A 14,060-nucleotide genomic window follows, 5' to 3' on the forward strand; every position below is an offset into this window, starting at 1 on the left:
ATCTATGGTTAAGGGGCTGTTTCTTTTCTGAGTAAAAGCAATGACCGCCCCCCTTCCCACCCCAGCATACTCTTCCTCCCTTGCCCTGGCACTAAAGCTTTTTGCTGGTGGAACCTCAGCTTGTCTTGCAAAGAGCCTACACAAGAGACACCTGCAGGTCTACAATGAAGCTGTGGCATGAATGAGATAGAAACAACTAGGATTTCAGAAGTAACTGCTATCAGGGAAAAAATTATCCTTTCCTATACAACGAAATAACATGCTATGTTTCATTCTCTGGGATGCAGCATAGACTCTGTACACAAGGATTACTCTAAAGCTATAAGGTGAAAATGTAATAAACCTTCAGTAGCAAGTATTTGTCCAGACTACTGAAATGTGAATATAGAAGGCAGACCAAATTAGAATTCAACTAAAAAAATAAAAATCTATCAGGCACACTTACTGGAGTATTCAGATAAATCCTGCTTTCACAAATACAATCCTCCATCCACCAAATACAAACTTCCCCCGAATGTGTGACTGTCTGTAAAAGAAAAAGGCAACTCTAAATGGAAAATAAGACTTTTCTACAGATGAATGTTCTAAATCGCTTTCTAGTACATCAGTGTGAGGCATTAATCAGTTAAAAAATAAGTAAATAAAAGGTATTGTAACCATCTACAATTAAAACAAAATTTTAAAATGTCATCATATTAATATAGCTTCTACATAATTATTTTACAAGTTCAACATCAACACTTTTTTTCTGAAGAAATGTCTTTAATACAATTTAAGTAACATATAATAACTAGCTAGGATTAGAAAAATAAAATAAAGAGTTTTTCATGTAATATATTTAAGATAAAAATTACTTAGAAAGTCAATGCAATTATTGCCTAATGAATAAGCCTAGAAAATAGGAAATCATACACTGTTCTTTTTTTTAATTAACTGAATTTATTTTTTAGAGCAGTGAGCAGAAAATAGTGTTCCCCTCCCCCTCTACATATACAATTCTTCTATTATTAACATCTTCCCTAGTGTGGTTCATTGTTATGATTGATGAGCCAATGTTGATTTACTAGTATTGATTAAAGTCTGTAATTTATATTAGGGTTCATTCATTCTTTGTATCATACATTCTGTGGGTTTTGACAAATGTATTGACACATGTTTTGACACATGTTCATCATCATGGTATCATATAGAATGGTTTCACTGCCTTAAAATCCCCTGAGCTCCACCTATGATTTGGTATTGTATTTAAATAGTTACCACCATGCCTAAGGTCACTTGGATTTTCTCTTATGTTGTCTTCTAGGAGTTTTTTGATTTTGTGTGTGTGTGTGTGTGTGTGTGTGTGTGTGTGTGAGAGAGAGAGAGAGAGAGAGAGAGAGAGACAGAGAGAAAGAGAGAGAGAGAGAGAGAGAAAGAGAGAATTGTAAGATCTGTATCTAAATTCTTTGTTTTTTCCTTTGCATGTAAATGTTTAGTTGTTCCAGCACCATTTGTTAAAAAGATTATCCATTCTTCACTGAACTGCTTTTGCTCCTTTGCTAAAGACCACTGAGCATGTTTGTGTGGATCTACTTCTGGGCTCTCTATTTTGTTCCACTGGTCTGTACTTTCACCACAATCACACTGTCTGTATTCTTATAGCTTTATTCTAAATCTTGAAGTCAGAGTGTCAGTCCTCTGACTGTTCTTATCTTTCAATATTGTAATGACTATTCTGGGTCTTTTGCTTTTCTAAATAAATTTTAGAATCAGTTAGACAATTTTCAAAATAACTGAGATTTTAATTGTAATTACACTGAATCTATAGATCAAATTGGGAAGAACTGACAACTTGACAATACTGAATCTTCCTGTGCAGTCCTGTATACTATCTCTTCATTTATTTAGATCTTATTTGACATCAGGGTTGATAGCTTTCCTCATATAGAGCATATACATCTTTTTGTCTGATTTACACCTAGTTCATTTTCGTGGTGTTAATGTAAATGGTGTTTTTTTAATGTCAAAATCCAATTGTTTGGCCAGAAATAGTGCTGCATAGCTGTAATCCCAGTGACTTGGGAGGCTAAGACAGGAGAAGGATCTTAAGTTCAAAGCCAGCCTCAGCAATTTAATGAGGCCCTAAAAAACTTAGTGAGACCCTATCTCTAAATAAAATATAAAAAAGAGTTGGGGATATGGCTCAGTGATTAAGTTCCCTCAGTTTTAATCACCAGTACCACAAATAAAAGGGAGTGAGGTAGGGTCAGGGTGGTAATGGTGTGGTAGGGATGCAGCTGAGTGGTAGAGCCCTTGCCTAGCAAGTGTGAGGCCCTAGTTCAATCCCCAGCATCACAACACACACACACACACACACACAAAAAAAAAAATTCCAGTTGCTCATTATTGGTATATAAGAAAACAATTGTCCTTTTTTGCATGTTAAGCTTGTATCCTGAAATGTTGGTGTAATATTTTAGTTATAGTAGCATTTTGTTGATTCTTTAGGATTTTCTACAAAGGTAATCATGACAACTGAGAACAAAGATAGTGTTGTTTCTTCCTTCCCAGTCTATATACCTTTTGTGTCTTTTTTTTTCTTATTGCATTAGATCACACATCCAGTTTGATGCTGAATAGGAATTTGTACCAGTAGGTATGATGTTAACTGAAAGTATTTTGTAGGTATTCTTTATCAGGCTGAGATTCCTTCTACCCTTTATTTTCAGAGAGTTTTTAATCATAGATAGGAAATAGATTTTTTCCAAACACTTTTTCTGCATGTATTGATAAAGTAATGTGAATTTTCTTGTTTAGGTTATCATGTTTAACCTAGATGTGATGGGTTAATTGATTTTTAATGTTGAATCAGCCTTGCATACCTGAAACAAACCATGGTGTAACCAAACACTTGGTCATGGTATAAAATTCTTTTTTACATATCTTTGCACTCAATTTACTAATACTTGTTGAGAATGTTTTCCATCTGTGACCATGAGAGATATTGGTCTATAGTTCAGTTTTCTTGTAATGTTTTTGTATAGTCTTATTATTAAGGTAATGCTTCAGAGAAAAGAGTTTGAAAGTATTCCTTTTGCTTCTGTTTTCTAAAAAAGATTGTAAGATTGGTATTATTTCTTATTCAAATGTTCACCAGTGAACCCCTCTGGGCCTGGTGCTTTGTATTTTGGAAAGTTATTAATTATTTATTCAATTTCTTTGATTTTAGGCCCTTTCTGAATAACTATTTCTCTGTGAGTTTTGGAAGATTGTCTTCTAAGGAAGTGGTTCGTTTGTTCTTGATTATGAGATTTGTGGGCATGGAGTAACTCATCATATTCATTTATTATCTATTTAATATCTATCATGTTTTTGCTCTTTCTTTCGTTTCTGATTTTAGTAATTTTTATTTAATTAAAATTAATTAAACTGGCTAAATTTTTATCAATTTTATCAATCTTTTTTAAGAATCAGATTCTGGGCTCCTTTTTCTAGGTCAATATCCTATTTGTAATTTTATTGATTTATCCCATAATTTTTATTTTCTCTTTTCCAATTACTTGGATCTAATTTGCTCTTCTTTTTCTAGTTTCCAAAGGTGGTAGCTTAGATGATTGGTTTTAGCTTTTTCTTTTCTAATAAAGGTATCCAATATTATATAAATTTCCCTCTAAGTACTGCTTTCACTGCATCCCCCAAACTTGGTAAGTTGTGTTTAATTTTAATTTAAAATTTTAAAATTTTTCTTGAGACATTTTCTTCAACCTATCTGATATTTAAAAATGTGTTACTCAATTTCCAAGTTTTTAGGTGGTGGTGGGGTTTCTATTATTGACTTTTTTTTAAAACAGTCCTAGGGCTTGAACCCCAGGCCTTGTACATTCTAGACAAGTACTCTACTACAGAAATACCCAGCCTATAATTAATTATATATCAATGCCATTGTGTTCTAACAACATACTTTGTATGGTTTATTTTTCTTTCAAAGTTGTTAAGACGTGTTTTGTGGACCAGCTGTGATCTATCTCTATGAATGTTCTATGTGAGCTTGAGGGGAGTATGTATTCTGCTATTGTTAGATGAAGTGTTCTGTAGATGTCAGTTATGTGCAGTAGATTAATGATGCAGTTCAGTTTCACTATGTCCCTACTGATTTTGATTTTCTGCCTGCTAAGTCTATGTCTCTGAAGAATTCCTTTTAACCATTCTTGCAAGGCAAGTCTACTGACAAGAAATTTCCTTGATTTTCATTTTTTGGAGAAATAATTTCTTCTTTACTTTTGAAGGCTAGTTCACTGGATACAAATTTCCAAGTTATTAGGGTTTTTTTTTTCTTTCTTTCTTTCAATATTTTAAGTATTCTCTTGTTTGCATGGTTTCAGAAGAAAAGTTCAATGTGATTCTTATCCTGGTTCTTCTTTGGGTAAGTTGCCTTTTCCCCCCTCTGGCTTTTTCCAAGTTTTTCTCTTGGTTTTTGCTGCCTTGCATGGCTTGTATGGTTTTATTTTTTAGAACATTGATAAATCATATGAAAACTGAAATGTTTCTTGAGATCAATAAGGATAAACAATAGACATTGGGAAAGAAGTACATAGTTTCCCCCCTCCCTTCTCTTTCTTTCCTTCTTCCTTTTCTTTCTTTCTTTTTTTTTTCCCCCCTGCTGGTCCTGGAGATTGAACCCAGGGCCTCATACATGCTAGCCAAGTGTCCAACCACTGAAGTATATTCCTAGCCCAGAAATACTCAGTTTCTAAATGCACCAGTTTTCTTTTCTCCCCTAAATAGGCTGAATTTATGATGTGTGAATGACATATATTTAATCTTCATTCTTGGGTGGTGCTGCTTTGTCACTCTGGAAGGAGATAAATACTAACAGTTTACTGGGTGCTGACAAGTCATTAGCATGAATGTGTTGAAATCCTTGCTTGCAGACTTGGGTGGTGAATATTAAAAGGATGGCTTCTAAGATAATATTATGGAATCACAATAGGATGACATCATTCTGCCTGAGCAGAAAAGATTTGATGATGAAAGTGTTTGGCTTTTCTACAAGTACTCAAAAATACCCTCTGACTCTTATTTGTACATAAATTTCCAAAGTTACCTAATTCGATATGGATAGGAATTTAATCTAGAAACATCACATCTTTTTTTACATATTTATTTCTTTTAGTTGTACACAATATCTTTGCTTTTTATTTATTTATTTTTATGTGGTGCTGAGGAACTAAGCCAGGGCTTCACATGCGCTAGGCGAGCGCTCTACCGCTGAGCCACAACCTTAGCGCCAGAAACATCATATCTTTAAATCCTATTGTGCCATATTAAGATATTCCTTACCATGAAGTATTTGGTTCCAGGTGAGATAAAGTCAATTGCTTGGAATTTCCCATCACAAGCATCTAGGATTTTTTCTAAGGTTGGCTTCTCATCAAAAGTGTAGATATAAACAGATCCCTGATAAAAGAAAGAAGGAAACATCTTACAACATTGCGTATGTAGTTCAACAAATATTTATTTAATGCCTACTGTGAACAAAGCACCTTGTAGGAATAGGTGATGGAAAATCACAGAATTGATCTTAAAAAACTTAAACTCTAGATGCTTGATTTGTTTATTGATTGATTGATACATTTTCACTAATTAAAATAATAAATAGGACTTCCCTGATTCCACGCATTTGTTTTTTTTTTAATTTATAAAACATAACAAAATACTTTCTCTGATTTTAAAAATAATATGTATTTATGTAGAGAAGTTGGAAAACATGGAAAAACAGAAAAGTTTTTAAGATGAACTAAATCCTGGCACATGTTAAAAACAATGGGAGGGGAGGCATGGATTTAAAATTCAAGCCTTTGTAAAAATCCTCAAAATGTGGCTGAGGCGGTTACTTTATGACTTGTTTGTCATTCTCAGCTCTCAGATTCACTTCTCAAAACTAGAAAAATCTATCTGTAATGTATGCATCTCTGTCAAGCAGCTATGATATAATGTGGTCACTTAGTCAGCAATAAGTAACTTGGTTTCAACTGGTTCAAGTTTACTTGAATGAAACACAATTTTTTAATTTTTAATTTTTATTTTTTTAGTTGTAATTGGACACAATACCTTTATTTTAATGTGGTGCTGAGGATCAAACCCAGGGCCTCACATGTGCTAGGCGAGCATTATACTGCTGAGCCACATTCCAGCCTCTAAACACAAAATATTCTTATTTAATTAAAAAATACAACTCTGCATAGTTCAAAATTTGGCAGGTATTTGCTAATTTTACCTCTCATTCATTCTGTCAACAAATACTGAATGGATGCTGGGGCTCTGTAAGAGAACAAAATAGATAGAAATTCCCTGCCCTCCTGGCACTTATGTTTTACTGGGAGACTCAGACAATAAATCATATATCCCCCCAAATCTTTAAAGTTAAATAAAGACAATTGTAAGAAGAGAAAAAGAAGAAGAAAGCAGAGAAGGAGGATACTACAAGACAAAATAAGGGAGTAAAGATTTAAGCCAAGCTGGGCATGGTGGTGCAAGCTTGTAATCTTAGTGGCTCAGGAGGCTGAGGCAGGAGGATCACAATTTCAAAGGCCAGCCTCAGTATTTCAAATGTTTATATATTCCTGGTGAACTTAATTTTTTTATTATTTCAAAATAAAGCCATTTTTGGGCTGGGGTTGTGGCTCAGTGGTAGAGCACTTGCCTAGCATGTGTGAGGCACTGGGTTCGATTCTCAGCACCACATATAAATAAATAAATTAATTAAAAAGTCTGTCAATAACTAATAAAAAATTTGAATAAATAAATAAATAGATAAATAAATAAAGCCATTTATCTTGGGTAAGGATTCCAGGCATTGGTAGAGTGCATGTACAAGGCCCTGGGTTCAATCTCCAGCTACGACAACAAAAAAAAAACAAGACTATTTTGTCTAATATTAATATACCCAGGCTATAATTGCTGACCCCTGCGCCACATTGAAGATATTCCATTATTTCTTACTTACATTATTACCATAGAGAAATCAGTTATTAGTCAAATTGAAATTCCTTTGAAGTAATCTGTCTTTTCTCTTAGACTAATTAAAAAATTTTTCTTTGTCTTGTTTTTCAAGAATTTCACTTGGGGAAGTCTAAATGTGAATATTGTTTTATGGATCTTGCTTGGGCTTTGCTGGTCCTCTTTAATCTGTAAATTCATCTCTAATCAGTTCTGGAAATTTTCAAGTCAGTGTCTTTCTAAGTATTGCCCCTGTCTGGATGCCAATCAAATAGATCTTTTCACTGTATTATTTGTGTCTCTTATTCTACCTTCTGTATTTGTTTCTCTGGGGTACATTCTAAAGAATTTCTGATTTACCTTCCAGTTTATAAATTCCCTTTTTAACCATATACAAACTTCTGTTACTTTTGTTCATTTAATTTTTGCTTTGTTAGCATATTTTTCTTTTTTTGAACCTTTATTTGGGTCTTTTTCTCTTCTGTTATGATAATTTTAAAAATAGTTTTTTCTCCTCCATAGATGTTGTAAGTTTATCATTTATTTATTAAAATAGCTGTTTTGACTTCTGGTAATCACCAGAAACTGAAGTCTTTCCATATTCAAATTTAAGTTTATTAAACTTTATTTGTAATCTACCTAAAATTGTTGCCTAGCAATATAAGTGGATGCCAATCCTGACCTTTGAGGGTCATTCTATTAAATTAGGAGTCTTCCTGACAGTATAACTCAGTCATGAGTTTTTACTCTGCATTGATTCAGCTCCCTTCTTCTTTTAGAGATCTCGTTTTCTTTAGAGAACAACCTATATCCCCAATGTCAAACCATATATGGATGGGTTGACTTTACCTAGCGCCCAGGGCTAGACATGAGGTCTGGCCAATCAGAGCTTAGACTCCCCCTGATAATAGTGACTGATCCAGGGGTAGACAAGACTTGTCTACCTGAATCTATGTTCCAGGGCATTTTTTCCCCAGCTGGTAACATTCTACCAAAGTCATCATGAGGACAGAAGTACAAATGAGAGCTGCAGGAGGCGCTCAGTGCCACAAGGGGAGAGTCTGCATAGCAATGGAAATTGCAGAGGGGAAGCAGTTAAGAGATTCAGGAAATAAGGCCCAATGGGAGCCCCTGGATTCAGATCCACTCTTTGTTCTTTCAGTTACATGAATGAAAATGAACATTTCTACTTAGAATGGAACCACAAATTGACCCAGTTATCCCACTCCTCAGTTTATACTCAAAGGACTTAAAATCAGCATACTCCAGTGACACATCAATGTTTAAAGCAGCTCAATTCACAATAGCTAAACTATGGAACCAAGCTTCAACAGATGAATCAATAAAGAAAATCTGGTGTGTGTGTGTGTGTGTGTGTGTGTGTGTGTGTGTGTGGTGTGTGTGTGTGTGAATATATATATATATATATATATATATAATGGAATATTACTCAGCCATAAAGAAAAATAAAATTATGGCATTTGCTGGTAAATGGGTGGAACTGGAGACTATTATGCTAAGTGAAATAAGCCAATCCCCTAAAACAAAGGCCGAATGTTCTCTCTGATATATCTGAATGCTAACACACAATAAAGTGGGGGAGAGGGAAGAATAGAAGTTCATTGGATTAGACAAAGGGGAATGAAAGGAAGGGAGAGGGATGGGAAAAGGAAAAAGACAGTAGAATGAACTGGACAGAACTTTCCTATGTTTATATATGAATATACAATCACTGAAACTCCACATCATGTACAACTTCAAGAATGGGATCCTAATTAGAATAAGTTATACTTCATGTATGTCTAATATGTCAAAATACACTTTACTGCCATGCATACTTAAAAAGAACAAATTAAAAAAAAAGAAGAAAAAAGTGAGCATTTCTTTTTCATTTGGGCCTTTTAAATTGGGTAGTTTTTCATTTGTAACTGTAAGATTCCTGAGTAGTAGAAAATCACTATGTGGCACACTCTGTCTTTTATTCCTGTCATGCAATGATGACAATAATATTATCTGAAAATTGCATATCAAGAAATTACCATCTAACATACCTTGTCTGTTTGAATCAGCAACATTTTGTAACTGGGAGAAAACAGCATATGTTCTACAGGCCCTTCAGTCTCAAGAAAAGTCTCCACTTTATAACTTGAATCTTTAATAATGAAGGAGTACACAGAGCCTTCCTACAGACCAAACACAATGAGATAAAATCAGAAAGTCAGTCTTGCTCAATGCATAGTACAATTTCTTCATCAGGCAAAGTCTGTGGATTACCAACAACTGTTTGTTTGGGGTGGTCATCTGTGTTTACACTTTCTAGAACACACTGTTCTTTCAGATTTATTCAGGCAACTTTTAACCAGGTTCCTTGATCATTCTTCAATTTTATCTCTGTTATGACACACTTTTCAGTTCCCTAAAATTTTGCTGATCACTCCTTTATTGCTTGTCTAGCATTTATCTCTCACCACGTTCTTCACTGTAAAGGAGGTGGGACAAACGAGGCAGTTTGTTGGCTTGTGTGCAGCAATCTCCTTATTTCAAAGGACACCAGCCCTAAGTAAATTTCTTAATAATTATTATGTGTGTTTCCTAAATGACCCAAGGATGGGGTGGGGGTGCCTTTTATTTCCTTCACATCCTCTTCTCCAGTTCCTCACACAGTGCTAGACAATGGCAGCCATCCAGTAAAATTGAGTTGGTTGGCTGGTTGGCTATAAATAGGTTTGAGTTAATTTCACTACCCTTAAAAACAATTTGAGTTATTTTTATAACACTGAGGAGGCTTTGGGAAAAAGTATCCTGCATTTCAACCCTGGTATAACCAAGAGCAGGTGTTTTCGAGATGGCTGGACATGGGATGCTTGAGCCTTAGGTATTGGGGGAGAAATGCCAGATGCAATCTTCAAGTTCATCACTATTCTGCATCCCTCACCAGAGCAAAAGCTGCTGTTGTTTCTGTAAAGTAAGTTAAAATAAACACAGAGGATGGCCTTGAAAAGGACAAAAGTCACAAAGGGCACAAATGCAGACTAAATATAGGGAAGAGGAGTGGGTAGTCCACTTGTCAAGTTGTGGGGGTGGGTTACAAGCTGAGCTTAGTTGCTTGGGCTCCAGATTGCTTCTTGCAGGTGGATCTGCACCTGTCACCATGATGTCATTGCCCAGATGCCCTCAGGGTCCTGGAGATGTGATGGACTGGGGGCAGCTACAAGTAGACCTGAGATTTTAGTATAGGTCAATTAAAACCTTAGCGTTGATTACAATAGCATGAAGGCACACGATATGGCTGTTACTGGGGCTGTGCTTGGTTTTTTGTTTGTTACTTTGTTTTGTTTTGCTTGAATTTTTGTGGCTTTTGCAGGGGTTGCTCCTTGTAGTACTGGGGATTACACCCATGGCCTCACACATGCCAGCCAAGTGCTCTACCACTGAGCTACAACCCCAGCCCTTTTATTTTACTTTGAGACAAGAACTCACTAAATTGCCCAAGCTGGCCTCCAGCTTATGATCCTCCAGCCTCAGGCTGTATGTTTAGTGAATGAGAAGATAGACTGTGGAGTCTGATATCCCTGGGTTCAAGCCAAGGTCCTTCACGTATTTTCTGGTGAGTTACTTTCTCTGTGAGTCTTGCTTCCTTCATGTGACTGAGGAAGATGTCAACAGTCTATACCTGATAAGGTTGTTGTGTGGACCAATTAGAAAATACAAATGAAGCACTCAGTGTGGTGCCTGGTACAAAGTGAATTCCAGGCAGGGGAGAATATTGATCCTAACCCTAACCTCAACCATGACGATATGCAAGCAAGAGGTCATGCCCAAGGTCTAAGCCAAAACTTAGAGAAAATGTTCCAGATTCATATTTGACACCCTAACACATTATTGCAGAAAGGAGCACAGAATTGGGTTATAGACTATGTGTTTTTGTCCTGGGGGAAAGGCAGTGGACTCTTTAACTGATTTTGCTTTTTGGAGTAAGATAGGTATATAATACTGCATTACACTGTTCTTTCACCTTGTGGATCTAACTAAAATTCTTCATAATAAAAATTGTTAATAGCATCCAAAAGGGGAAAAATACTAATTAATAATGTGGCAGAACTTGACATCCCTAAATATGGCTCCTAATAGTAAATGGTAGCAAAGGGAATTTTTTTTTCTTGAAAGCAATTGATATTGAAAAGTAAGATACATTACAATTCCAGAAGCAAACACTCCATCTTTCTGATACACCAGGCTGACTGGGCTGATATGATGAGGTTCTAAAAGAAAGGTAAAGTAGAGGACACACAGTTAACAATGCAATGTAAATAATTAACAAAAGGGGCTGGGGATGTGGCTCAAGAGGTAGCATGCTCACCTAGCATGCGTGCGGCCCGTGTTCGATCCTCAGCACCACATACAAACTAAGATGTTGTGTCTGCCAAATACTAAAAAATAAATATTAAAATTCTCTCTCTCTCCCTCTTTCTTAGAAAAAAAAATTAACAAAAGCTGCTCAGCAATGATCACTAATTAAATCCAGCAAGGTGTTTTGACTGTCTCCATCCTCAGATCTATGTAATCAATATTATAGAATTATATAGTAAATATATTTTATTTCTTAGGAAAGCACTTTCAGGTTGAAAAGGTTGAGGGGAAAAACCCAAATAAGCCAAAACTACATTATTGATGGAGATGTAGACTTAAGATTTGTGAATTTTAGAGTATGTAAATTTATTTGTCAATAAATAAAGCACAGTGGATAAAAAGAAAGGAAAAAATGTTCCATAAGAACATTTGTTACTAATAAAATATTGTCCTTGTTACAAATAAAATATTATCTTTTTAGGAAAAACAAAACACATTATCTTTTTAGATAGACAACCTGGAACTACAAAATCAAAGGTTCAAGTTGGCATCCATTCAGTTATTTGCTTATTGCTTACTGTGGTCTGCCATTTTGCTAGAGGCTGAGCAGCACACTGCCCTTTCTTTCCTTCAGACTGCTCACCGCACTGGAGTCCTGGCTTTCCAATTCAGCTGCCACTGGAGTCCAGGTTCTTATGAGTCTTGGCCTGGTCTGAGTGCTTGCTGCTTATGGCCACCCACATCTAGGATCCTCCTTTCCAGAACTATTGACTAAATTAATCTTCACAAGAACAATTTCAACTGAGGTCCATCCCCATTCTAGTTTTTTTTCCCCTGGGGGGTGGGTACCAAGGATTGAACTAAGGGGCACTTGACCACTGAGCCATATCCCCAGCCCTATTTTGTATTTTATTTAGATACAGGGTCTCACCGAGTTGCTTAGCACCTTGCAGTTGCTGAGGCTGACTTTGAACGTGAGATCCTCCTGCCTCAGCCTCCTGAGCTGCTGGGATTACAGGCATATACCACCACACCTGGCCCTATTCTAGGGTTTTTGATGTCTTCCTACTGTTATTAACTATATATATATATATATATATATAAATGCCTTGAGTGAACAATAAAGGTGAATTGTGGCATGATGCCCCCTCGTTCTGCACTATTCTTTTATAATACTCAATGCACCAAACTGGGCATTTAATATTTTTCAACCTTCCCATGTTTTTGTATCCATGGAGATAACAAGGCCAAAAATTCCATCTAGCCACATCTCCCTCTGTGAACACTGCCTTCAAGAGCCAGTTCAAATGCAACATTCAGCATGACTTAGCTTGGATGCTTTTCCTTATGTGGATCCCATGGCACTTGTGAAGTTTGCTCTTAATGAGATCACTGCTCTTATCATCTTCAATAAAACCTATATCGCTTGAGGGTGGAAATCACGAGACCCTTTGTCATCTCTATAACCTTTAAGGTAACTTGCTTAGTGTCTGCCACATCATAGAAGCTCAATAAACATGTATTCAACATTACTTGCAATAAAGCATGAAAATTATAAGAAATAATATGCAGGAAGAAAATAATGAACAATATAAGACTATTTACTATGAAATCCTAAATTGTGCAAAATACATTGAAAGTGGGATAGAAGTTTGGAAATGAGAAGCATTGTTTTGTAATTATTTTAAAAATGCATATAGGTGCCAATTTACTCTGTGGCAATACTTGGGATCCCGTTTTGGAGTCAAAGAATGAAGTTTCTCAATGACCTCAGAGAGTTGATGACTAATGGGAAAGATAGACATGCACGTGGGCCATAGTAATAGCACAGGACGAAGCTCCAACAAAAGATTGTGGCCAGGAAATCCCAGACAAGGGCACCTCATTGTGCCTGAAGGTTGGTGTGAGGCTAGGGAAGGTGCCACACTGAAGGAAAGTTTCACCCAGTAGACAAAGAAGAGAGGGGCACCCCAGACCAAGGTAACGACAAAAGCCAGCCAACAGAATTTGGAAAGAGCACAAAAAAGATGAGAAAATTTAAAAAAGGTTCAGGAGGGAAATGCTGATGCTGGAAAGACAAAGCAGGAAGGGGCTTTCTCTTTCAACAGCTGCTGGGGTGGTACTTCAGGTGCTGGAGTAGAGAACAGAACAAGGCTGGAGGGTGCAGATGAAGTAAAGGGAAGGGCGGGGGGGAAGGCTGGACCTGTGAAGTCCACTGGGATGGGGGAGCATGTGCTGGAGGGATGGTATGTGAGCTGGGCACTGGGAGATTCAGAGAGATGTGGCGGGGGGGATGAGCTAGGAGGCATATCTGGAATGGCTGGAGGCAATGCTGGCTAGATGAGAACACTCCTGCTGGGGAGGAGTGGGGAATAACACTAATGGAGCAGCTAGAGTTGGAATAAGGAGAGCTTGAAATCGAGGCGGCACAGCCTTTGACGTGTGCTGAAGATGGTTCCCATAAAGGGCAGTTGGGCAGGAATGGGCTGCCTGGTTGGGGTCAGACAGATAAAGTCTGTGAAGTTAGTCCTGAGTTTGCTCCATAAATCAAAGTGTGAGATGATAAAAACCATAGAAACAGAGACTACCTTAGCCAGGCCTGGGGAACTTTTCCCTGGGTCTACACCCAGCCCTCAATGGGCACATGCTGGCTCCTGTGACCCAGTTCCAACTGAGGCCTTAGCTGATGAGACTAGGAAAGGATATCCAAGGACCCAAGGGAGAATACCAAG

At 36.8% G+C, this 14,060-nt stretch overlaps 1 protein-coding gene across 1 annotated transcript in view; it reads right to left on the reverse strand.

Moving 5' to 3' along the window:
* The window catches only part of Cfap43 (cilia and flagella associated protein 43), an 87,558-nt gene that overhangs the window by 52,056 nt on the left and 21,442 nt on the right, over nucleotides 1–14,060 (reverse strand). The window contains exons 7-11 of the mRNA XM_026401120.2: nucleotides 11,518–11,520; nucleotides 11,176–11,240; nucleotides 9,030–9,161; nucleotides 5,320–5,436; nucleotides 446–526 (exon numbers count right to left, since the gene is read on the reverse strand). Coding sequence (XP_026256905.1) covers nucleotides 446–526; nucleotides 5,320–5,436; nucleotides 9,030–9,161; nucleotides 11,176–11,240; nucleotides 11,518–11,520 — 398 coding nt within the window. The remainder of the gene's footprint in view (nucleotides 1–445; nucleotides 527–5,319; nucleotides 5,437–9,029; nucleotides 9,162–11,175; nucleotides 11,241–11,517; nucleotides 11,521–14,060) is intronic.

The sequence above is a fragment of the Urocitellus parryii genome, chromosome 5, assembly GCF_045843805.1.
Source record: "Urocitellus parryii isolate mUroPar1 chromosome 5, mUroPar1.hap1, whole genome shotgun sequence".
NCBI classification, from domain to species: domain Eukaryota; kingdom Metazoa; phylum Chordata; class Mammalia; order Rodentia; family Sciuridae; genus Urocitellus; species Urocitellus parryii.